Here is a 26,903-nt window from a genome sequence, read left to right on the forward strand (position 1 = left end):
GAGGTGTTTTCTCATAATCAGAGGTTTTTATAAGTTATTTTCCCCTAATTCCTCTTATTTTTATTTTTAATTTCCAAAAATGTTTGATATATGAACTGATTCGATGTTTTTTTATCAGTCAACCTTGGAAAAAAAATCACTGATTTGGCAAACAAAAAGGCAGGGGCCATCGGCCCCTGCTGGCACAACAAAAAGGCAGTGGCCATCGGCCCCTGCTGGCACATCAAAAAAGGACAGGGAGGAGGGGCTCGGCCCCTCCCCTACCGTAACGGAAGCAAGGAGGGGGCTCAGCCCCTCCCCTGTCGTAACGAGAGAAGGGAGGAGGCTCAGCCCCCCTCCCCTACCATAACGGAGAGCAGGGAGGGGTGTCGTGCCCCTCCCCTGCTAAAAGGGGGCACAGGGAGGGGGTTTGACCCCTCCCGTGGCCACACAGAGAAGTGAGGGAGAGAGAGAGAAGAGAAAGAGGGAAAGAGGAAGCGGTGGTGTACCAGGGGGTTTTCGGAGGAAGCTCGCCGGAAGGAAAGGGGTGGTCGCCGATGTCGATGGCGACTGTCGGGGGTCGCCGATGTCGATGGGTGGACGAGCGAGAGAGAGAAAAGGAGAGACAGAGGGAGACGAGAGGGTCGGTGAGGGAGAGAGTCGGAGACGAGAGGGTGAAAAAGAGAGAACAGAGAGCGAGAGGCGGTGAGGGGGGTTTTGTAACCCTCCTCCCGCCTGCCTCGCTGTCTTTTAATGACAGCGAGGGGCGGTGGCCCGGGTCGGATCCGGATCCGGCCCAAACCAAAACTTTTTTTTTCTTTTTTTTTTGTTATTACACGAAGTCTTCATTAGAGTCGTATTCCTCCTCTTCTGCAAATGTTTTTAGTATTTCTGAATGTAATAAGCCTTTCTTATGGCATAGTCGATTAGAATATTGTGGGAGTCATTTTATTGAGAAACTTGTCTCTAATAATCTCATTCCAAAGGAAAGTCTCAATGGGGATGAGAAAAGTCAGAAGTGTCACAGTTGTCTTTCATGCAAAAGTCATGTATTGTCTTTTCATTCCATTAATAAGAGAGCTTCAAAACCTTTTGAAATAATTTGTTCTGATGTATGAGGACCCGCTCCAATTGTCTCTGGATCTGGGAGCAGATACTACCTAATCTTTGTTGATAACTATTCTCGATACACTTGGATATATTTCATAAAAAATAAGTCGGAAGTCTTTCATTTGTTTTAAAATTTTCTTTCCTTAGTTAAAAATTAATTTTCTGAGTCCATCCAATTTTTTCAATATGACGGAGGTGGGGAGTTCTCATCTCGTGATTTTATTTCTTCTCTTCAAAATAACGGAATAGGAACAAGGGTGTCATGTCCACACACACCTCAACAAAATGGGATTGTTGAGCGAAAACATAGGCATATCGTTGAAAGTGCCATGAGTATGCTTCACGACAGTAATCTTCCCATCAACCTAGGGACAGAAGCTTTTCATTTTGCCGTACATGTGATAAATAGGTTGGCTATGGTTGTTCTGGAAAATAAGTCTCCTTATTACTGTCTTTTTGGAGCTCACCTTAGTTATTATGATCTGCGTGTCTTCGGATGTGTTTGTTATGTGCATATTGATCAGTCCCTGAAAAACATGTTTCAGGACAAGGCTCAGAAGTGTAGATTTGTGGGATACGCAGATGACTACAAAGGACATAGGTGTTATGATCCAACCAACAGGCGCATCAGAATCTCAAGGAATATTGTCTTTGATGAGCAAAATTTTAATCACAGAGCCGACACAACAGATATGTCCTCTAACACAACTGAAGTTTACTATCCTTGGCTGAGTTCAGAACTTTTTGCTAGTTCCAATGAAGTCGGTTCCCCAGATTGTGTGCAGCAAGAAGAAGAAATGTTTAAGAACACTGGGACATCGGGATCACAGAATGAGGAGGAAGTACCATCATTCGTACCGGGCAGATACAAAGGCATTTTCTATTCTAAACAGAGACTGAAAGCATCAAGCCATTCAGATCATGCCTCAATTGCCGATCCTACTTCCTCTCATACTCTTGAGGTCAAAAAATCAAATCGCATACGACATCCTATTAATAGGTGGGTCAGCTATAACTTCTCCTTGGATCTTTAGCTCCTTTTAACTGCACTCAATAAGGAAGATGAGCTCATTATGTACTATCAGGCAGTCACTTCTACCAAATGGGTAGAAGCCATGAATGATGAAATGCAGGCCTTACATGAATGTGGAACCTGGGAAGTTGTTCCCAGACCACCTGACAAAAATGTTGTCGGATGCAAATGGGTCTAAAAAATAAAGTATAAGTCAGATGGAACCATTGAACGATACAAGGCAAGACTTGTGGCAAAAGGGTTCACCCAAGAAGCAGGGCAAGACTATGATGAGACCTTCAGTCCGGTGGTGAGAATGGGAAAATTTTGAATTATTCTTTCCCTGGCTGTTGAACATGGATGGAAGTTGAGTCAGCTTGATGTGAAAAATGCATTCTTGCATGAGGATTTGAAGGAGGAAGTTTACATGGAACAACCCCCTGGAGATCAAGAACAAAATTGCAAAACACATGTGTGCAAGCTAAAGAGAACTATCTATGGTCTAAAACAAGCATCTCGTTCTTTGTTTGATAGCTTCTCGCTTGAGATTCAAAAACATGGATTTTCCCGTTCCGTACTGGATTACTCATTATTTATTTTTAGAAGCCAGAATGTGATCACTCTACTATTAATTTATGTTGATGATATTGTCATCACAGGAAACTCTGAAGCTCATATCAAAGAAGTAAAAAACTTACTAGGTCATAGGTTTAAAATGAAAGATCTTGGTGTCCTGCGCTATCTTCTTGGTGTAGAAGTTGATAACCAAGCTCATGGCTTGACGCTCACTCAGCACAAGTACACCATAGATGTTCTCAGCAAGGCAGGCATGAAAGACTGCAAACCTCTAGGAACTCCAAGTGTGCTTCACCAAAAACGTAGCGCTCATGATGGAGATCTGTGTGAGGACCCCACTAGGTATCGCAGTCTAATAGGAATGTTACAGTATCTCACATTCACTCGTCCTGATATTGTTTATTCAGTCAATCAAGTGTCTCAGTTTATGCATGCACCACGTACTGGACATATAGAAGTGGTTAAGAGGATTCTTAGATATCTAAAAGGGACTATTGGGGATGGATTGATATATTCACCACAGTCACATGGCAAGGATGAGCATGAACTTATTGTATATTGTGATGTAGACTGAGCAGAAAATCCTGATAAACAAAGATCTACATCAGGATATTGTGTCTTCATTGGAAGAAATTTAGTCTCTTGGAGCAGTAGAAAACAAAAGGCTATCGCTAGATCAAGCACTGAAGTTGAATATAGATCTATGGTTGTCGCTACTGCCGAAGCCACATGAATCAGGCATCTACTAACTGAAGTAGGAGAAAAGATCTCACACTCAATCTTGCTATGTAACAACCAAAGTGCTCTCAACATGTCATTCAATCCAGTACATCACAGTCGTGTTAAGCACATTGAGATCGACCAACACTTTGTGAGACAAAAAGTTGAAGAAAAAGATATGGAGTCTGACTTTGTCAATACTAAAAAACAAGTTGCAGACATATTTACAAAGGGCGTAACAAAGGATCGTTTTTTGATGCTTAAAGGCAAGTTGTTCATGGTCAAAAACCATGATCAACTTGAGGGGGGGTGATAAAGTGGTATTCTGGGTCATTAGGTCATTAGGACCCGACCCAAGTCCATTGTATGTACAGTCTAGATAGGACCCGAGTCATGTAAAGTTTGTAATGTTTTATTTTATTCGGGTCTGGACACACAGACCCGGATCCATATTATTGTAATGTAAACTTATTAATACAAGTTTAGGTCACGATTTCAGTGGTTGAAATCGTGACAGTCGCAGCCCCTCTTACCTTTCTTCTTATGTTCTCTCTCTCTCTCTTCTCAATACAGGTACCAGTGGAGATTCTAACACTCATATGGTTGGACAAATATAAATAACAAACAGGGTCTTTAACTGGTAAGTTGGTAGAGTTAGTAGATGTTATGTATAGGAGAAAGATTGATATTTTATGGCTACAAGAGACCAAATGGGTAGGTGAGAAAGCAAAAGTAATAAAACCTTGGGGATATAAGATTTGGTATCCGGGAATAAATAGGAATAGGAATGGAGTAGGGATTGTTATGAGTCGTGAGTTTATAGATAATGTAGTTGAGGTCCGTAGGAAGGGTGATAGGATTTTACTTATTAAATTAGTATTAGGTACGGATATTATTAATATTATTAGTGTTTATGCACCACAAGTAGGTTTAGATGATTCCATTAAGCGTCAATTTTGGGAAGATTTAGATGTAGTACAAGGGATATCTTATGGAGAAAGGTTTTTCATCGGCGGTGACCTTAATGGGCATGTAGGCATTAGTAGGGATGGATTTGAGAGTATCCATGGAGGCTATGGTATAGGAGAAAGAAACGAAAGTGGAGAAAGAATTTTAGATTTTTGCTTATCCTATGATATGATCAAGGCCCTTGAAGTGTACTTTTTTCAAGATATTGTCATGCTTGAGAGGCCTTTTTGAATTTGATAATGTAGGCATTGATTCTTGTTTCAACGGATGAGAAGATCCATGATAGGATTTTAAAATTTCTCATCTCTCATTCCTCATGTTTCTTACGATAGTGTTTAAGTGCTTTGATTCTCTCTTCACCTTCAAGAATCTTTAATTCTTCTCTTTCTACCAAGGTAATCATTGGTTTTGATTACATCATTGAGCCTTTGACATATCCCCAAAGCCCTTTACTCTTGATATAGGCTTCCATATTACCGGCCCAAACATGATAATTTGAGCCATTGAGTTTGAACCCAAGAGAGAAGTTAGTCTTTTTCCACCATTTTGAGAAGAAAAAATATAAAGTGAAGAGGATCTTACCACAAGTGAGTCTTTAGAGCTTACTTGATGTGGTATGATTCTTTCGATATATATTGCAAGGAGTCTCAAAGTCAAGGATCAAGAGAAAGGTAGGTGCACGCCTTTTAAGGGACATGATCTTCTTCAACAATCACCCTTCTTCAATAATTCCCAACAACTCTGATACCATGTGAAAAATCCTTGCAAAGAATCAAGTTTTCAAGTAACTTGATACTTTCAAATGATAGTATAAAATAGCATTCAAATGCTTTACACTACAAAAGAAAAGAAGTGCAATAAATACATTGTTTTTATAAATGTAAGGAGACAAAACTCCGCTCTATATTACTACTTTACAATGGGTTTACAGCCCTTATTTATAAGCTTAGCAACTCATAAGAGTTGTTGGGCTGATTCCCAACAGCTCTAATTAGAGCCATTAGGAGTCAGCCCAACGTTGCTTATTCGTAACTGTGTACAACAGTCACTGGCTGACTGTTTTACACAATCAGCTACTGACTGTGTACAGAAATAGTACATAAAAAAAGATAAAATAAAAAAAGAAAAGTTACAAAAATAAGAAAAATTAAAAAGAAGAATTACAATCATATTCAACGACATGAATATGTGTAAAATAACTAAAATACCCCTATAGCTAATACAAGAAAGAAATATATATATAGATGGATACATGTACATATATATGAAATATATATATATATATATATGTATCTTCTTTTATACATACAAAATATATATTAGAAAATACATTGTCTTATGGATTACAATTTAACAGTTCCATGCCCAAACATCGATATGCAAGGTGAAGGCATGATCAAGGGATAACAAAAAAGCAGATCGCATGCTTTTGGACTGAAAATGAAGTCAATACCAAAACTAAATTGAAAAGAACTCTTTCTTTTAATGTGAAGCAGCTAGCATTCCATGGAATCCTTTCAAAATCACATATCCTTTGGCATCACATAAAGACCCATCATAATACCATGGAGAAATGTTGAAGTGGAAGAAATTAGAAAAAAAAGGGGCACTAATAATTTGGACGGCGAACATAAAGAGGGAAATGAAAGATTTTGGGGTAACAAAGGCAATAGATCTAATTAGGAAGGAATGGTTAAGCAAGACTCATAAAACTAACCACATCCAATAAAGCTTGATGATGATGACATATATACGACATAATACCTCCAGAAAAGTACATGGGTTTAGAGCAATGTGAAATTTTGACTTGTAAATACGATATGCAAATCAAGACTTGATACTATTCCATTAACTAGAGATGCTGAAGCCATGAAGGTCAGTTTTTTTGTTTTGAAAGAATGAAGGTCAGTTAAAATGGCTATGATATTCTTATGTTACAGGCTTACAGCACTGATATATCTTCATTGTAACAATCATACTTAAAGGATCATACGAGATGATAAGCCACTAATGCAACCAATTCTAAAATCATTCAAAGAGATTGTAATTTAACACATTGAGGACAAGGCTTACAGTCTGATTTTTTGTCGATAATTTGGACTCCATTTTCTTTGAGTGTGGCGCCAAAAAACTCCACAAACGATGAGAAGCATGAAAATCCCTGAAATTTAAATGATCCACCAAAGATGGTAGAAATGAACAAAATATCAGAAAACTTATTATTAGCATCAGTGATTTCTCTTGCACTTTCATTTCATGGTGATAGCGAAAGGGAAAAAATTATAAAAAAAAGAGGTCTGCTTTCTCATGAAGCTTTTCCATAGCAAAATATAATAACAATTATATAAAATGCTTGTACAGCAACAGTTGTACCTCTTTGTAATTTTATCTCTTTCATTACCAAGTATCACATTATCTCTTCCAGTTTTTCTATTAGCATCGCAGCCTTCTTGTCCAGCAGGAGTTTGTATAGCATCCCCTTCTCCCTAGTTAACCATCATTAAAGCACAATCAGATCAATGCTCCTAATGTACCTAGCCAGTGAATACCAAGATAACCTGATAGTCTGAAAACAACTGGAAATATGCAATGAACACAAAAGCCATACATGCATGTGTTACTAAAGAAGTGTCAAAACATGATTTACTGACAAGAAATCGAGAAAGGACTTCTACAAGAACAGAACAAATATACCCTGTATGAGTTTATTTTATAGGAACAAGAATGAATGGTACAATGCAATTGTACACCAAAAAAAGAGTACCAAAGTGCAGTTGGTTTTATATACAAGTATACAAATATATAAATATACATATAGTAGCAAATGGAGAAATCTAATAAAATATTATAGAAAGTATAAAATATTCATAAAGACATTCAGTGTATCGTACAGATTATATAATAAGTCAATATGTAGCAGCACCAAGAACCACCAGTTGACACTGCCATGCAGGGCATTTTGAAGTACCCATCTTATATAGCTTATTTAGGGACTAGAATTTTTGGTTGTAAAGATTACTTCCATTGTGAATATCTCATAACCAACATCAAGATAAAAATAACATTTGCTAATAAATAGTGAGACGCTAAAGATAAACAAGGAGATAGAGGGTGATTACATTCATAATCAGTTATTTGAGAAACAGATAAACGATTTAAATTCAGCTTACGAATATATCTAACTTCTGGAATAAAAAAATTCTTAGATTTATGGATTTTTTCAAAATTTCCTATTCCTTCTATTTCAAGGGAGGTTTCATCAGCTGTAAAAACTTTTGACACACTTGACTCGTTTTTTAAACATCCGAATAAGCTATTGTCATTTGGGGTCATATGAAAAGAAGCACTAAAGTCAAGAAGCCAAGGAAAGTCAGTTCCTCCAGTTGAGGCTTCAGATGAGGAGGAAGCTCATTTGATAAGAGGTTGGAGAATCTCCATTAATTGAGTTATAGAAACTGGTGCATTTTGATCTTTGGATTCCGATCCAACAGTTGCGGCTCTCTTTTATCTTATCTCTTTAAGTTTAGGACACTGAGGCCTATAGTGTCCTAGTTCAGTGGTGACAAATGACTTTTCTATTGTCGAAGTCACTATTTTGTTTATTGAAATGAGGTGGCCTATAAGAGCGTACATGATTACCCGCTCTAGACACAGCTAGAACGGAATCATCTTCTAGTTTTCGAGTATTTTTTTTAATTCTATTTTCCTCCATAGTTAGTTCCTCTATAGTATCAACGATAGAGGGAACCTTTCCTCCATAGTTAGTTCCTATAACTCCCCGCCAGGGGCAGCCCCCCTGGACCCCCCGTCCGCTTACCGCGCAGCAGGACCCACGCCGGGGGAACCCCCCCCCCCCCCCCCTCCTGTAAGGAAAAAAAACCTGAATCAGGCTTCACAACTCATCACCTGTCCCCTAATGGGCACAACTTTGACCGAGTCTTATATATATATATATATATATATATATATAGCCGAGTCCCCTTGTCCAAAATTTTTGAAATTGCACCGCACCCGCACCCATGTGACATAGGTCATAGCCCTTTTCCCCAAATGTGGTGTTTCATAATCGAAGCCCCACGTTACATAATTAGTATCATTTAGCTTCATGGGTATAATGGTGATCTTATCATTGTCATCCATCTTTTACAAGGGTGAAAAAGAATTAGATGTGAGAAGAGAAAGAGAAAAGAGAATAAGAGGGAGGATAAAATACAAATTTGTGTAGTAAAAGAGGTTCTTCAATAGCCTCCTTTCTTGAACGAATATTCTTGAGCCAAGAACAACGTGATGAAACATCTTTTGCAAGTGAGGCATGGAAAACGAGGTGAAAGCTCTTCAAGATCTACTATCCCCACGGCTTTGATACCATGTAATGAAATGTTGGTCTTCCACAAATGCACTTGAATCCACCAAAAGAATGTCTATAAAGACACTTCAAGCAAACCCATAAAAGGGTATAAAAGGAAGAACACAACAATAAATAAATAAATCTTTATTGATAATAAAAAATGCTTAAGAAGCATTCAAAAAGTGTCTTTACAATTGAGGGGTTCACCCCTCTTTTGGGAGAGCTCACTTTGAGCTCTCCCAAAAGAGTCGTTAGACTCTAGTCCAACGGTCCAACGGCTACACTCTTAGTCAAGTTCTAAGTAGAACTTGACTAAGTTCCATATCTAGTTCAATGTGAACTAGATATAAAAAGGAGAAAAATAAAAACATAATATATATATATATATGTTACATTACACTTTTCATTTTAACAGAAGGATCATCAGCAGTACACCAATATCTAGGACACCGAGAAAAAAAAATGTTATGATTCTTGATTTTTTTCACTCAAAAATTCTTCATCATAGAATTCCTGCAGCATCTAGAAGTAATCTAATTATGTAACACACAACTAAATGAATCTTTCTGACAATTCACTTCAATATGGTACTACTATATAACTTAAACCCACTAATCTGAATTATATAAGCAGATGGATGATTGATTTTTGTAAAATGAATGAAGCACACTCATGCATGTGCATGCGATCATGCATATGCATGCATCACAAAGTGTGTAGGAAACAGTGTCACCGATATCGCCAATATTTTGAAAATATCACATTATCGGTATTTCAATGCCAGCCAATAATTTCAAAATATCACTAGAATAAAAAAAATCAAGATATTATTGTGATATTTTCCCGATATATTCTTGAGATATTCAAAAACATATTTTTTATATATTTTAAGTATTTTTTATATTTAAAATATTTTAAATATTTTTATTTTTTAAAGCTTCCAATATTTTTCGGAGAAAATCACTTTTTGAAAATATCTCCGAAAAAACCCTTGCCGAAAATTTACCTTGAACAATATAGGTGACTATGGTAGGAACATACACACACACAAACACATACTGTCAAAATAATCATGTCTTAGAATATGATCAGCATTAAGTTGTTTAACAGGAATAAGCATGACATGTAAGAAAACAATCCAACAGTCAAATTTAGAGGATGGTTCATAATTTTTCACATTACAATGAATTAACTTGATGCCATTATGAAAAGCTTATGAATTTTAAATTTAGAAGGAACCTGCTGAAGTGATGCTGCCTTAGCTCTAAATGATGCTTCAAGAAATTCAGACTCTTTTTTAAGTTTTCTTATCCTTTCCAGGTCAGAGCAAGCAGCTTCAAGATGTTCCTTCCCTGTCTTGGTGCTAGAAACATGAATCTCTTGAAGCAACTCTTCTAACCGCTTTAGAGCTTCCTCAACACTTTGCAGTGCCTGCAATATTGTGTATATTAAAGAATTATATAATGATCCAGCGTGCAATATTTGTTCCATTGGTTAAAAGTGTCTCAAAAGAAAACCAAAATCTTTATTAATTACTCAAGCTTTTGGTTCATTGCATGGAAAATGTTCGCATTGATCAAATAAACACCTTTGTAACAAGTACAGTAGTAGAATTACAACTTTACAAGGTAATGTCAATGAAATATCACAGCTAGGATATTTGTCAATTGTCACATAAAGCACTAGTTTAACAGGGAAAAGAGCTATAATTCCAAAGTACAATTCCCACCAATAATGAAAAGCCAATCAATTACTAGAAAGACTAGGGTTAGAGGTGGACTATTAAGATATTGTAATGTTCAGAAAAAAAAAACTTTCAAGATTATTTATTTTGGAGAAGATTACATATTTAAAAAATTACACTTATAAATTGTTAAAATGCATATATATATATATATATATATATATATATATGTGAGTGTATGTATATATTATATAATTTTAAACTGTTTTTCTTCCCTATGTAATAGATAATACTCTTTAGGGTTATTGTGGTAATTTTGTACATGTAATATGCTCTACCCATTAGGTGCAGAATGGTAATTCTGTACATGTAATAGGCTCTTCCCTTTAGGGGCAGAACTGACCTCTTTTTATTCTGTCCTTAAAACTTTTTGTAAAAGGCAGTTTTGTCTTTTAGTGAATATAGCTGTTGGGAATCTCCAATAACGATATTCAGTTTTGTCTTTTAGTGAATATAGCTGTTGGAAATCTCCAACAACTATATTTCTAGTTGTCGGAGCCTTTCCAAACAGCCATATGAGTCCTCTTGGCCCTCTTGTTTGTATATAAATAGGGACTTGTCTCATTAGATGCAATGCTTTTCTAAGCATTCTATCTCAATAAAGATTATTATTTTTTATATTTTTTGTATTCGTTTGAAAATGCTCTTTGGTACTATTATGATCTCATATATTTTCCATTGATTGCCTTCTGTATTGTCCCTTTGGGGACTTGTGTTTGTGCACATTTAGGCTCCTTATAGCCATTGTATGCACTTAGGTGCTTTTGTATTGCCTTTGGCATTTGTATTGTCCCTTGTAGGACTTGTTATTGTGCATATGCACATTATGGTTTGCTTTCCGCTTGATTTCATTACATTAATAATGACTATATCCTTTGCCACTAATTTATATGAGATGAGCTCAAGATATTTTGGAAACAAACAAAAGATGCTGCTATGTTCAAAACCTTCATCCAAAAAAAAATTTGTACACTTCCAGCAAATAATGAAAACAACCCATCTTCACTAAGAATTGGTGTTTCCTCTACATTTCTGCCCTGAAATTGTTCACTTCCTTTAGCCAATTTTTGACTCAGAGTCGTACTCTCTGAATCATCACAAGATAAAATGGTACAATCGTTGATGTATTTCTATACGTTCCATGAAATACTTGAAAACAGCACATTAGATTTATAAATAATGAAAGACGACTGCATAAAATAGGAAAAGTAACCAAGTAATGTAACACAGCTAATGAAACAAGAAAAGTCTGAAACATTTAACATAAAACAGGAAAGTATTTTCTTGTTTGGTCTTGCCTGTTTTACTATAAGAGTATTGAAGTTATTAAAGACATGTCTGATGGGAGAAGACTACCCATACTCACCACATGATAAGGCATCCTCTATTCGTGTCTATATATAATCAGGGTAACAAATCCTACAAAGCCCTTAATAAGTAGCTTATAGCTTGAAGGACAAATCCACCCATGGACATCTTCTAACTTTATTGCAAATATACCCTTCCTAGAATTGCTCTTGAACATCACTTTCTATTGGCCTTGTTACAGCTGTAAATGGATTCTTCCCATGGATAACTTACTCTTGAGGAACCAGTACCTCACCTGGGTAAGTCCTTTCATGACTGTCAGTTTTTAGAACCAATTAATCTCACTTCTACAGCCTCGTCCTCTACCTTTTCCTTTCTGAAACGTTGATCTATTTGAACATTCTTTGTTTGCTTGTGGTGTATGGGATCAAGCGAGGTCTTGATTGCACCTTAATTGTTGCAAATAGGTAATAAAGCATCATATACTCTTGTTCATGGATCTGAATAACTGTCTTATCCATGTAATATCAGCTATTAAAGATGAAATAAATCTTTACTCTGCTTCTCTACTAAATGCAGGTCAAAACTCTACTTTCTACTCAATGATATGATATTCAATCCCACTAATATGCAATAACCTGATATAGTTTTCTCAAGTCTGGATGTTGAAACCAATCCCCATCAAAGAGACCTACAATCAAAGGATGTTTCATTTCTTTACGATTTTTGTCCACCATTTATAATTCCTTTGATATAGCAGAAAATGTATTATATTACCTCCACATGTCCAGTACGAGGATCATGAATGAATCACGACACACATGTCCAGTACGAGGACACACACGCATGAACACACACACATATATATGGGTTAATATTTGGTGCTATTGAAGGCATGAAACTATTGGGTATAAATCATCTTTTCATATTTTTTTGATTTTTTTTGTAGATTGGACCTCATGAATGTGAACTACAAGATTTGTTTAGCAGAAAATGTGTTGAATCATGTGACCTTGACATGTAAGAAGGTTATTAAAGGGCTTCACAAACAACAGTCCACAATGCACTAATATTTGATGATGATCTCCTCCTTTAGCTTTTAATATTTGATTTACTGGAAAAACGTGCTTCTTGCATTGCAATGTTTCATGATGATCTGATTGCAAAGTGATATACATCAATTGCAGTTTGCTAAGTATTCTGCTCCTTTCTTACCACATATATCAGCATACATTGGTAAAACAGTAAACAGCATGAAATCAACATGTTCATGAACACATTTTTCGCTCTACCCGTTGAGTTTCTTGTTCTCCAAGAAACAAATCATAAGAGTCAAGGTACTCCATGTGCAAAATATAGTGAATACTTTCTTGTGTTGTGTACCCTGAACGCAATGACATATCCACACCATGCATCATCCAATTCTATAATTACCCTGACTTATTTCATGAAAAAGTCAGCCACATTGATATTTTTCAGAATAGTAAAATGTCAAAATATTGCCCTTGCCTGTTCAAATGATTCACCAACTGGCTCAACTGGTGAATGACTTCCAACAGCCGCATCCGAGTACTGAGTTGTAACTGCAGTTGCTTGGTTCCTACAGACAATGAAAGAAAGGATCCCTATAGAACATTCTTTCAAAAGAAAAGTTTGCAAAATTCCCACAAATATAATACTAGTATAAGCCAAAATCACAAAGACAATATAAAAAATTGACCCGTTGTAACTTACTTTAAAACTCCCAGCCTTTCTTTGCATTCTTTTAGCTTTCGGTGTCTGTCTCAGAATAACAAATAGGTATAATAAGTAGAAGCTAAACAATCAGACAATAAAAAAGGAGAAAGTACGTCGTTCACATAAAGCCTGCCATTGGAAACATTTACACTCTTTTAGGCTAAGCAGGTCCCAAGTTGAATTACCCCCTAGAAAGAAATTTTGCTGCTTTAATATTAGAAGGATTCTCAAGCCATATGCTGTATTTAATAAAGCTTCTGATCCAATGAGAGCATGTCTCCATTGCATTGGTGATAGCCTGCTCCTTGGAATGTCCTTGGGAATCTCGGCCATTATTTTCAATGTCATGGTTTAAAGTGCCTGAACTATTTGAATAGAAGTGAAGCCACTCTAATTCTTCACAAACCACCTAATGGGAAAAATAATATCATAATTTTTATTATTAGAAAAATGGTATAAATGCTAATGCCACCATTGAAGTAATACTAGCAAGCAAACTGTACATGAAGTTGCAAGGAAAAACAAAAGCATTGGTTCCAAAATATAGCTAACCTCCACATAAAGCTGATAGGAACTTATGGAGGAGAGTTGACGGTAATGTAACACACTTCCACCTATTAGATACCTAGAACAGCCATGAAAACAATATTGAATTATTCACCAAGAAAGAAGCAACACCAGTGCAATTCAAAGGCAGAATCACATACTAAAGTCTGTCAAAACTGAAACAAAACCTTATGAGATTTTCAATAGAATCATCCTTCATATCAACACCATTAGTTGACAAATATGATTGGGTACTCCTTCCTAGTGCAATGAAGAATCCAAATATTGCTAAGTCCTTTTCCAAAACCTGCAGTTGCACATATACAGTTTTCAAGTTATGACGAAGAAAAAAACCTAATTGAGAAATAAGCACAAACTCTACCAAAAAAAACCCATGTGAAGATCAAAAAGCATAAAATGATAACAATAATTCAGTATCTAACAACCTAATCACGGGCAAGCATACCAACTCAACCAGCTTGTAGAGCAAGAAGGTACTTGTTTCCTTATAAAATTTGTCACTTGATTTTCTAAATACATATTTTGTTTATCTGTTAGATATGTCTAGTAGATTGCATTTGAATATTCGTCATTTCCCTTATGCTCGGAATGTTATTTAATTTTGGAATAATGCCTGTTCACTATTTTCAAGGTTTTATTTCAAATTTGTCATTTAAATTTTGAAAAGATGAATTTATTTTATGTTCACAAGAACTTATCTCTTTACACGTGAATGGACCAGAAACATGCATGGACACTTCCACATGCAAGAATGAGTTAAGTCCATTCGATAAAATTGCCCTAATAAGAAAACACCAAGTAGTGGTAAAAACATACAGGAATTGCTGACTACAGATGTCCCAATAAGGACAACCTGAATTCAACAATAAAATGAAGAAACAAGAACAAGATTTCCTCAGGAAAATCAAAATCTCTAACCTCAATACTTTCACATGTTGTGAGTCTTGACCATATTCTTTCCCTGTCAATAGCTTGCTGCAGTTGTGTCTGCATAAGATCCACCCAGAAAGCTAACTCTTCAGTGTTCTTTTCTTTTTTATCCCGACAAGCTCCAGCTCTAGGACCAAAGTGGGCAAGAAATTCTCTGTGCAGGCCTATTTTTCTCATAGAGTCATAAGCTTGATTTATAGGAATAAAATCAACAAGCTTGTCCATAAGTCTGCCAGTAACATCTGGTATAAGGGAGAAAAAATGTGGGCAGGATGTCTTTGCTGTTCCAAGCTTTGTAATCGCAGCAATACAACTCAGTGCAAGCATTAATAGAGATATATCAGCATTAATAGAGCAGGATGATACATCTTTTGGGCTTCTGTGTCATTAAAAAGCAAAAGAAAAAGGTGATACTCATCCACAACAAAATACTTTAAGGAAACACCATACATAGGTAAAGGTATCTAAACACATAATATCAGTGTGAAGAACAAAACATACACTGTTGTTGCAGCTGTAAAGCGAGTATTTGCTTCAAAAAATTTAACAAAACTTGCCATAACCACTGGATTTTGCTGTGACCAAAACCATTCATTTGCCATATGATCCTTGCCAGAAAGTTCCTTCGTAACTACATTCTCTAAAGGAGCAGATTGTCTTAATAAGCTGCATATAAATTCCAAGTCTAATCAATGAACCAATAATTTAGCTAATCTGGAGATGGTTGAATTGTGGAAAACATATAATTACTAATAAACCAAAATGATAAGTATGCGTCTCAGAAATCAGACAAGGTTAATCATGGCAAAATGGCAGATTTTACAATTCAAGCTCAAGCCATCCAGTTAAGCAAACAAAAGTCAGAAGTTAAACTCGACCAGGAAGAATGCCTAATTCATCTCAGCTGAGATATTAAGCTACAGAATCTAGCGCCTAGAGTCTACATTTAACAAAGACAGTGACCTGGACATTTCACAGTAATGCAAAAAAGTTCACATGAAATTATTTAAGCAACAGAATATAGCACTTAAAATCTGTTTGATAAAAAATTGACCTGGATATTCCAGGGCAATGCAACAAGTTGACAAGAGATTATTACACACTAAAGATAAAAAAAAAGATGCATCCAAGAGATGGCATGCATGCAGGCGAAGAACTATCACAAACCATGATGCATGTTTTTCAGAATCTAGTATAAATTAACCAAGATGCTTTTCAAGGATAAAAATGAAGTCACAAAGAATGCAAAAAAATAAGAAGCCCTAAAGGTTGTCACTATTATTGTTCTCTCTATGTTCTATGAAAAAATATGACTCCCATAGTTATACATTAGAAGTATCTAGGGTTACAGAAGTTGACTTTAGATCAAATAGAACAGAATACAAATGCATTTTACATGTCCTCGTATGCCACAGTTTATGACACTCAATGGCATTTGAACAACTCATCAATTATAAAGAATGGAAATGAAAATGAGTTATAAGAGGTGCACAACACTAGCAATAATATTTGCAGGATATTCAAAAATAACGTGTAAGCTAACAGATAGCGAGCAAAGGGTCGCATAAGATCACGGTCACATCTAGTGCCAACTGTGAAAAACATATGACTAATGAAACCAATTAGAAACATACGAAAACACAGTGCAAAACATACCAATATGATAAATAACACGGAATTCAAGGGTCGCATAAGATATGAACTGTACCTACCTCCTTTGCACAAACAAGTTAACATCTCTATCCCTTCCATCTCCTCGAGATGCAATTTCGTATGCTGCTTGCAGCAAAGAATGAACAGCAGCCTGGGAAACAAACCATCACAAAGCTAACAAAATCTTGAATAGCTTGAATAACAATCTCTCACAGAGAAGTTTTCAAGAATTAAAACATTTTCCACAGTTCCTAGTTTACAACTTTCCAGAAGAAAACCGACTTAGATCAAGGCAAGGCTGAATACAAAATGCACGTGACCACCATCTTCCAGCTTTTCTCAGGAAGACATCCAGAAGAAGCATTGAGATCCATTATATTGTGATACAGTTTCAGAAAGCGATTTCAAAAAATAAACTAGGGCAAACTTCTCGTTAGCCATTGTTCTTTGTTCTTCTATCCTATTCCTTGGATGGTTAGAGTTCTTTGAATCTTTGGCAGTTACAGCTGAACTATCCACTCAAATCTGCTCTTGCTATGACCTAAGGGCTTTTAGAAATGGCCATTAGCTTTCTTGATACATCTGGCTGGGCAGTGTCCATACAACATCTAAAATGTCATTAGTGAGCAACTTTTTGTTAAAGTGAAGTTTGTGCACATACGTATGTTTCTATGTAGAAAATCAGTTCTCAACTGAATAGAATGGATTTCTGTCTTTCTTTGCCAAGCTCAAACCTTTCAAAACCCTAACCTCTTAATATCATGATACCAGAGCCAAGGGATCAATCCAGTTTGTCTATTTGACCTAACAAGCTGACTTGACTGTGCAAGCATTCAAATCAACCCTTGAGGCTTCTGTGTTACCCTGGCAACATCAACTGAAGATTATTAAAAGTATTTGAAGAGATTCAGCTATCATGAGGGACATATGAGTTCCATTTTTGCTACTGGTCATCTAAGAAGTTTTTTCAATTTGAGATTTATTTTGTTGTCTAAGAGAGATGTAGACTAAAAAACATGGTATAAAGGTAGCTAAATTATGTTTTCTGAGAGAAAAAAGTAGCTAAACAGCAGGTAGTAGCTAGTATTTACAGAACTGCCAAAAGATAAATCTGCACTATTCAACATTGCTTCTAACTCTATGGTTTTCCTTAGCTTTATAAAAGTAGTTAAATTATCAAGGTGGTATTTGTTGGCTTTTGGTAAGTCGTCTTCATCTTTTGTAAGTCTTCGCTTTCCTTATTCCTTTTTTCCTATAATCATCTATTTCTTTTAACTTGGTAGAATGTCATATTATTAAGTCCCAGGCAACTGCTTATCCAATATCCTCATTTTTGTCTCTTAGTAGCAAAAAAGATAAAAATAAAACTAGAAAACAAATGATGGAACCAAGAAATACAACAGGAAAAACAAAGGGAAAAAAGAATTCATTGACACCTTTCTATGCATTAACACCTTTAAATTTTTGACACCAAACAACATTTATGTTGACACCTATGTATTATTAACACCTCTAAATTTCTGTCACCAAACCATAACAAGTTAACAACCCTGAAAATGACACAAACACACACAAAGACCCACAAACACATGCACATGCACATACAACTGCACACATACACAAATGGACACATGCACACGAACACAGACACAAATCAACACACACATATGCATGCATGTGTTAGAAAATGACATCTTATGATATCTGGATCGGGACAGGATAGATCCATGATCCAGTTCACTAGTGTATTCTTGTAAACCATGTAAAATGTTTCTGTATTAAGGGTATTCAGGTAAATTGCTGAACCCTAATGTAAACATATCAAGTAGCAATGAAAAAGGAGGCAGTCACAATAACAGAAATTGTGGACTGCTCCTCTATTCCTCACGTCTTCTCCTTCTTCCTCTTTCTCACCTTCTTGATGCAGGTCATCAGGGGCGTCACTTTCTTACATGGTATCAGAGCTAGGCTCTTCATCCAGGTAACCCTAATCAGATCTGATCTACATTGGTATTCCCTCCCTTTTCTCTATTCCTTTCTATTCTTGATTCACGTCCTTTGGTATTCCCTCTTGCTCCTTTTCTTTCTTGATTCATGCTTTTCTTATTTTCTCTTGCTTATCATCTTTCACTTTATTGCTGATCATCTGTCATGTTAATGCTGCCCACATATTTCAGATTTATTGTTCACGTTTTATCAACCTTTAAAAAAAACGTGATCCCTCTTTTTGTTCCTAAAAGCGCTTACTTTTTCTTTCTTTTTTGCGATTTCTATTCCCTGTTTATCTACCTTTTCCTTACCATCAGAAATCGCCCAAAATTTGATCTCATTTCAAAATATATATATATATATATATATATATATATATATATATATATATATATATATATACATACACACACATTTGAGGCTATTACGATCTTTCAGATCTGGGTGTTCTCGGTTTATGATAATCACGGCATAACCTAGCATGTTTCAGTCGAGCAAAACAAAAACTGCTCACCGTGTTTATTAACTGCCGTGCTATTTTTCTGCACCCAATCTGTTTCCATGGCTCAATTTCCTATTCCTATGAATCCCCCTCTTCTTTCTCAGCTTGTCCATGGGAAATTAACTTCCGCCAACTATCTCATATGGAAACGTCATATTACCCCTTTATAGAAAGCCCGGATCTAATGGAACACCTAGATGACTCTGGTCCAAATCCAAAGCCTGCTGAATACCTGACAGAGAACAGGATGGAGAAGGAAATATTGGAAGTGGTCTCACACGCAATCCAGCATATCGCCAATGGCTTAGACAGGACAAGATACTAGTAGTAAGATGTTCTTATCAGCATATATGACGGAATGAGTGTAATGAAACAAGGTACAATAGAACAATAGGGAAACAAACACAATGCCAACAAAGGGCTTTAATAAACTCACTTAAAGTTGGTCACTAATGGACCAAATACAATCTCAAAAGAGATAAAAATACCAAACAGCACAAGAGGCATACAAGCCTATAAGATGGGAAAAAACTCTAGAGAAAACCTTCAAATGCTTCTAAAAGCATTGAGGAATAACAAGGGATATAGAGCCTCACTCCAACACATGGGAGGCAGTCCAGCTCTTTGGACTGCCTTCCAACAGTCATTATTATGACTGTTGGGTGGCAGTCCAACGTCTAGTTGGACTGCTGCCCAACAGTCATATTTTGACTGTTGTGCACAACAGTCATATTTTTGACTATTGTGCACAACAGTCATAAATATGACTGTTGTGCCTAAGTTGTATGGCAGTTTATTTATTTATTATAATGTTAAATTACATTTCAGTCCCTAGTGGACTGTACTATATGATAAGACAAAAATACCCTTATTGGGTATTTGGATACAATTTTATTTTTAACACTCCTCCTCAAACTTATGGGGAAATCACCGAAAGTTTGCTAAGAAGATACAAAAATTGAGGTAGTGGAAGAGCTTTGGTGAAGAAGTCTACAATCTGAAATTCGGACTGGACATATGGCAATGTAATGGTCCCCTTCAAATATTTTTCGCGAACATAGTGACAATCCATCTCAATGTGTTTTGTTCGCTCGTGAAATGTGTGATTGCTGGCTATATAGATGGCACTTTTATTATCACAGCATAGCTTTGAAGGTTCTGAGACATCAACACCCATATCGGAAAGTAGTGCTCTCATCCACACAACTTCAGTGGTTGTGGTAGTCATTGCCCTGTACTCAGCTTCCGTAGAGGATAAAGACATTTTCTGTTGTTTTTTGCGTCGCCAAGAAATGAGAGAATCACCTAAAAACACACAAAAGCCAGTAGTTGAGTGGCGGTTATTGGGATCTCCTCCCCAGTCAAAATCAGTGTAAGAAATAAGACTTAAAGATGAGGAAGAGGATAAGAATAGTCCTTTAGATATAGTTTTCTTGATATATCGAACTATTCTTAATATTGCACTCATGTGGACGGTTGTGGGCGCATGTTGAAATTGACTTGCAGAATGTACGGCATGCGCAATATCTAGCCTTGTAATGGACAGGTACATCAACGATCCAATAAGTTGTCGATAAGGGGTTGGATCATCTAATAATACTCCATCTTCAGTTCGCATTTTCGCATTTATTACTTCAGAAGTATCAGCATATTTTGTGTCTGTGATTCATGAACGCTCAACAATATCAGCTGCAAACTTGATTTGAGATAAAATATATCCTCTTGGTGAGTAGGCTACTTCAATTCCTAAAAAGTATCTCAAAAAACCAAGATCAGTCATATCAAAAGATTTTTTAAGCAAAATTTTAATATCTTCAATTTTCTTTTGATCATTCTCTGTGATGATCATATCATCAACATACAAAAGAAGAATGATCAATGAGGTACCTGTAGATCTCACAAAAAGAGCAGTGTCAGTGTAACAAGATTTAAATCCAAGTTTTAATATCGTACCACTGAACCGATCATACCATGCTTTAGGGGTTTGTTTAAGCCAGTATAGGGCTTTTTGAAGACGAAGAACCATGCCTTTTTCAATAGACAGACCAGGGGGAGGATCCATATATACTTCTTTATTTAAGTTTCCGTTCAAAAAAGCATTTTTAACATCTAACTGATATATCGGCTATTTTCGAATGTATGTTATAGCAACTAGAGTTCTAACTGTAGTCATACGAGCTACTGGGGCAAAGGTTTCTTCATAATCTATATCATATTCTTGAGAATATCCTTTTGCAACAAGTCTTGCTTTATATCTCTCAAGAGACCCGTCACTTTTTGTTTTAATTTTAAACACCCATCTACACCCTATTGTCTTCTTTCAGATAGGAAGAGGTTGAATTGCCCAAGTGTGAGCCTTGTGCAATGCATCTAATTCAATTTTCATGGCTTCAACCCATTCGTTTATATTTTTGGCCTCGTTATAGTTGGATGGTTCATGATAGGAATGAATGGCTAGAAGACATGCCTTGTAGTTTGGTAAGAAGGATTCATATGAGACAAACCTACTTGGAGGCCTATGTGTTCGTTCTGACCTTCTAACACTAGCTTCTTGAGTATTTGTTAATTGATTATATCTGTCAAGGGCACATGGATTTTCCCCAGTATTTCGTCTAGAGTATTGAAGATCTTGAGATGGTTCACTACTTGAGTCATTAATAGACTCGAAGGTTTCAATATCATTACTAATACCTTTATTGGGTAACAAATTAAATAAGAAAGCATACTCGGATTCTTTCTTAGGAACTTCAAAATTAAATCCACTGTCATTTTCTAGAAAGGTAACATTTCTAGAAACATAGAGTTTATCATTTGTTTTATCATAACATCGATATCCTTTTTTATTATCAGCATAACCAAGAAAGACACATTTTATGGCTTTAGGAGAGAGTTTGCTATATTTTTCAAGAAGCACGAAGCATTTACATCCAAATACCCTTAGCCTTTTTAAATCAGGAGAAATTTTAAAGAGTTTTTCAATAGGAAACTTGTTTTCCAAAGTTTGATAAGGCATTCTATTTATCAGATAGACTGCGGTTAGGGCAGCTTCAGCCCAAAATTGCTTTGGAATTTCTTTTGAAATAAGTAGGGTTCTAGTAGTTTCAATGATATGACGATGTTTTCTTTCAAAAATCTCATTTTGTTGAGTTGTCCTAGGGCATGATTTTTTATGTACAATTCCATGATTTTTTAGATATAATTGAAATTCATTTGAAAGAAACTCTCTCCCAAAGTCGGAGCGGAAGACTTTAATATTTGTTTTAAATTGATTTTTAACTAGATTATGAAAGTTTTTAAAACATGAAAAAACTTCGGATTTGAGTTTTAGAAAGTAAATCCAAGTATGTCTACTAAAATCATTTATAAATGTAACATAGTACGAATAACCACCTTTTGACATAATAGGGGCGGGACCCCACACATCCGAATGCACTAATTCAAAATTTTTATGTGTCACAGAGGTTCTAGACTCAAAAGGTATCATTTGCATTTTTCCAAGTATACAATCTTCACATACAAAATTTTTATCTTTACAAAATTTTTCCAAAAATGGAAAAAGAGATAATTTGGATATACTTGGGTGTCCTAATCTTTTATGTCAAAGATCTATATTAATGTCTTTGACATGATTACAAAACAAGTATTTTGGTAAACACAGGAAATCCATGTAGTAAAGGTCTCCTCGTCTATGTCTTTGCCCAATCAGCTTCCCTGACTGGACATCCTGCACCCAACACGCCTTAGATGAGAAGAATACTTTACAACCATAGTCAACAATTTGAGAGACCGAAAAAAGATTTAAATCCAGTTTGGGAATGACTCTCACTTTTGGAACAAAGATTTTTTTTGAAATATCATCAAGGTTTCTTAAGCTTTTGACTTTTAAAGAGGTACCATCGGCAGTTGACACACATGAAAAATATGATTTAGTGCAATCAGATAATAGAGACTCATTATGAGTCATGTGGAAAGAAGCACCTGAATCTAGAATCCAAGAGGTCTTACCTGGAGGAGACGAGGAAGAGATGGCAGCTCCGGATGTAGAAGGTGCAGCCTTAAGAAGTTGTGAGACGGCTTCTGCTATTTGAGCAAGATTTAATTCATTGAAGCTGCCCCCTTTTCTTGATTCTTGAGGTTCTTCACTTAAGGCGGCCACATTTTTAAATTTGGGACATTCCGGTCTTATATGTCCGGGTTCCTTACAATGATACAAATAATTTTTCCTTTGTATCCTCCCTTGTATCATCCTCCATTGTGTCCTTCTCCATTGAACTTCTTCTCAAAGTGAGGTGGTTGAGTTGTCCTAGGGCATGATTTTTTATGTACAATTCCATGATTTTTTAGATATAATTGAAATTCATTTGAAAGAAACTCTCTCCCAAAGTCGGAGCGGAAGACTTTAATATTTGTTTTAAATTGATTTTTAACTAGATTATGAAAGTTTTTAAAACATGAAAAAACTTCGGATTTGAGTTTTAGAAAGTAAATCCAAGTATGTCTACTAAAATCATTTATAAATGTAACATAGTACGAATAACCACCTTTTGACATAATAGGGGCGGGACCCCACACATCCGAATGCACTAATTCAAAATTTTTATGTGTCACAGAGGTTCTAGACTCAAAAGGTATCATTTGCATTTTTCCAAGTATACAATCTTCACATACAAAATTTTTATCTTTACAAAATTTTTCCAAAAATGGAAAAAGAGATAATTTGGATATACTTGGGTGTCCTAATCTTTTATGTCAAAGATCTATATTAATGTCTTTGACATGATTACAAAACAAGTATTTTGGTAAACACAGGAAATCCATGTAGTAAAGGTCTCCTCGTCTATGTCTTTGCCCAATCAGCTTCCCTGACTGGACATCCTGCACCCAACACGCCTTAGATGAGAAGAATACTTTACAACCATAGTCAACAATTTGAGAGACCGAAAAAAGATTTAAATCCAGTTTGGGAATGACTCTCACTTTTGGAACAAAGATTTTTTTTGAAATATCATCAAGGTTTCTTAAGCTTTTGACTTTTAAAGAGGTACCATCGGCAGTTGACACACATGAAAAATATGATTTAGTGCAATCAGATAATAGAGACTCATTATGAGTCATGTGGAAAGAAGCACCTGAATCTAGAATCCAAGAGGTCTTACCTGGAGGAGACGAGGAAGAGATGGCAGCTCCGGATGTAGAAGGTGCAGCCTTAAGAAGTTGTGAGACGGCTTCTGCTATTTGAGCAAGATTTAATTCATTGAAGCTGCCCCCTTTTCTTGATTCTTGAGGTTCTTCACTTAAGGCGGCCACATTTTTAAATTTGGGACATTCCGGTCTTATATGTCCGGGTTCCTTACAATGATACAAATAATTTTTCCTTTGTATCCTCCCTTGTATCATCCTCCATTGTGTCCTTCTCCATTGAACTTCTTCTCAAAGTGAGGTGGTTGAGTTGTCCTAGGGCATGATTTTTTATGTACAATTCCATGATTTTTTAGATATAATTGAAATTCATTTGAAAGAAACTCTCTCCCAAAGTCGGAGCGGAAGACTTTAATATTTGTTTTAAATTGATTTTTAACTAGATTATGAAAGTTTTTAAAACATGAAAAAACTTCGGATTTGAGTTTTAGAAAGTAAATCCAAGTATGTCTACTAAAATCATTTATAAATGTAACATAGTACGAATAACCACCTTTTGACATAATAGGGGCGGGACCCCACACATCCGAATGCACTAATTCAAAATTTTTATGTGTCACAGAGGTTCTAGACTCAAAAGGTATCATTTGCATTTTTCCAAGTATACAATCTTCACATACAAAATTTTTATCTTTACAAAATTTTTCCAAAAATGGAAAAAGAGATAATTTGGATATACTTGGGTGTCCTAATCTTTTATGTCAAAGATCTATATTAATGTCTTTGACATGATTACAAAACAAGTATTTTGGTAAACACAGGAAATCCATGTAGTAAAGGTCTCCTCGTCTATGTCTTTGCCCAATCAGCTTCCCTGACTGGACATCCTGCACCCAACACGCCTTAGATGAGAAGAATACTTTACAACCATAGTCAACAATTTGAGAGACCGAAAAAAGATTTAAATCCAGTTTGGGAATGACTCTCACTTTTGGAACAAAGATTTTTTTTGAAATATCATCAAGGTTTCTTAAGCTTTTGACTTTTAAAGAGGTACCATCGGCAGTTGACACACATGAAAAATATGATTTAGTGCAATCAGATAATAGAGACTCATTATGAGTCATGTGGAAAGAAGCACCTGAATCTAGAATCCAAGAGGTCTTACCTGGAGGAGACGAGGAAGAGATGGCAGCTCCGGATGTAGAAGGTGCAGCCTTAAGAAGTTGTGAGACGGCTTCTGCTATTTGAGCAAGATTTAATTCATTGAAGCTGCCCCCTTTTCTTGATTCTTGAGGTTCTTCACTTAAGGCGGCCACATTTTTAAATTTGGGACATTCCGGTCTTATATGTCCGGGTTCCTTACAATGATACAAATAATTTTTCCTTTGTATCCTCCCTTGTATCATCCTCCATTGTGTCCTTCTCCATTGAACTTCTTCTCAAAGTGAGGTGGTTTATATGTTTTCACAAAATTTTCGAGCCTTGCCATGGCAAGGACCTCATCATTAGACTTGTGCATGTAAGAAAGTGAAAAATACGCTACAACAAATGTCTTTCAACAAGTTCTCACAAATACATCATAAGAACCACAAAGGTTCACAAAGAGAACTTAAGAATACACACAACCCGAAACGGGTATAAAAATGAAAAATAAACAATTTTATTGATTTGAGATAAAAACCCAAAACAAGAGTAAGTATTTACAAGGGGAATAGCCCCGTATTTATAGAGAGATAGAGAGAAGCCTTAAGAGAGTTGTTGGACTCTCCAACGGCTCTAACAGAGTTGTTGGGGAGTCCAACAGCTCTTTTTGGATTTACCTTTTTGACTAGTCAAAAAGGTAAAGGCCAAATCAGTCCAATGATGGACTGGTTTGACTAATTCTAGTTGTATTTTAACTAGAATTAATTAAATGAAAAATCCTAACTAGAAAGGAGATAAAACATTGCATGTCTATGAGATTAATATTTTAACACTCTCCCTCAAACTTACGGTTGGATAACCGAAAGTTTGCCTAAGAGAAAGTGAAACCTAAGAGCAGCGAGAGGCTTGGTGAAGAAATCGGCCAGCTGATATTCTGAAGCAACATAGGAAAGATTGATGGTGCCACGCAAAAATTCCTCTCGAACATAATGGCAATCCATTTTTATATGCTTTGTGTATTCATGAAATGTCCAATTGCTTGCAATATAGATAGAGCTCTTGTTGTCACAACACAGATTTGATGCTTTTGGACTTTCAACTCCCATATCGGAAAGTAGACGTCGAAGCCAGACTAATTCCATAGTAGTTGTAGTCATTGCCCTATATTCAGCTTCAGTTGATGAGAGAGAGACCTCTTGTTGCTTCTTACATCGCCAAGACACCAAGGATTCTCTTAAAAAGACACAAAAAACTGTAGTTGAGTGGCGGTCATTTGGATCACCACCCCAATCTGCATCAGTATAAGCAAGCAATTCTAAGTTAGAGGAAGCGGATAAAAATAATCCTCGAGAAATAGAATTTTTGATATATCTAATAATACGCAAAATTGCTCCCATATGAACAGAAGTTGGAGCATGTTGAAATTGACTGGTTGTATGGACTGCATGTGTAATGTCAGGTCTTGTGATAGATA

At 36.0% G+C, this 26,903-nt stretch overlaps 1 protein-coding gene across 4 annotated transcripts in view; it reads right to left on the bottom strand.

Moving 5' to 3' along the window:
• LOC149847208 (uncharacterized) overlaps window positions 1-26,903 on the bottom strand; it is a 57,767-nt gene that overhangs the window by 21,552 nt on the left and 9,312 nt on the right. For 2 of the 4 annotated variants that reach the window (XM_089996868.1, XM_089996867.1), the window contains exons 3-13: window positions 16,713-16,804; window positions 15,502-15,666; window positions 14,989-15,379; window positions 14,238-14,356; window positions 14,056-14,128; window positions 13,689-13,912; window positions 13,501-13,545; window positions 13,276-13,366; window positions 9,954-10,145; window positions 6,740-6,852; window positions 6,440-6,527 (exon numbers count right to left, since the gene is read on the bottom strand). In XM_089996868.1, coding sequence (XP_089852994.1) covers window positions 6,440-6,527; window positions 6,740-6,852; window positions 9,954-10,145; window positions 13,276-13,366; window positions 13,501-13,545; window positions 13,689-13,912; window positions 14,056-14,128; window positions 14,238-14,356; window positions 14,989-15,379; window positions 15,502-15,666; window positions 16,713-16,804 — 1,593 coding nt within the window. Of the gene's footprint in view, window positions 1-6,439; window positions 6,528-6,739; window positions 6,853-9,953; window positions 10,146-13,275; window positions 13,367-13,500; window positions 13,546-13,688; window positions 13,913-14,055; window positions 14,129-14,237; window positions 14,357-14,988; window positions 15,380-15,501; window positions 15,667-16,708; window positions 16,805-26,903 lie in introns of all 4 variants that reach the window. The other 2 variants (XM_089996870.1, XM_089996869.1) reach the window with 2 other exon arrangements.

This window comes from Nuphar pumila, chromosome 2 (assembly GCF_984573655.1).
Source record: "Nuphar pumila chromosome 2, dmNupPumi1.hap1.1, whole genome shotgun sequence".
NCBI classification, from domain to species: domain Eukaryota; kingdom Viridiplantae; phylum Streptophyta; class Magnoliopsida; order Nymphaeales; family Nymphaeaceae; genus Nuphar; species Nuphar pumila.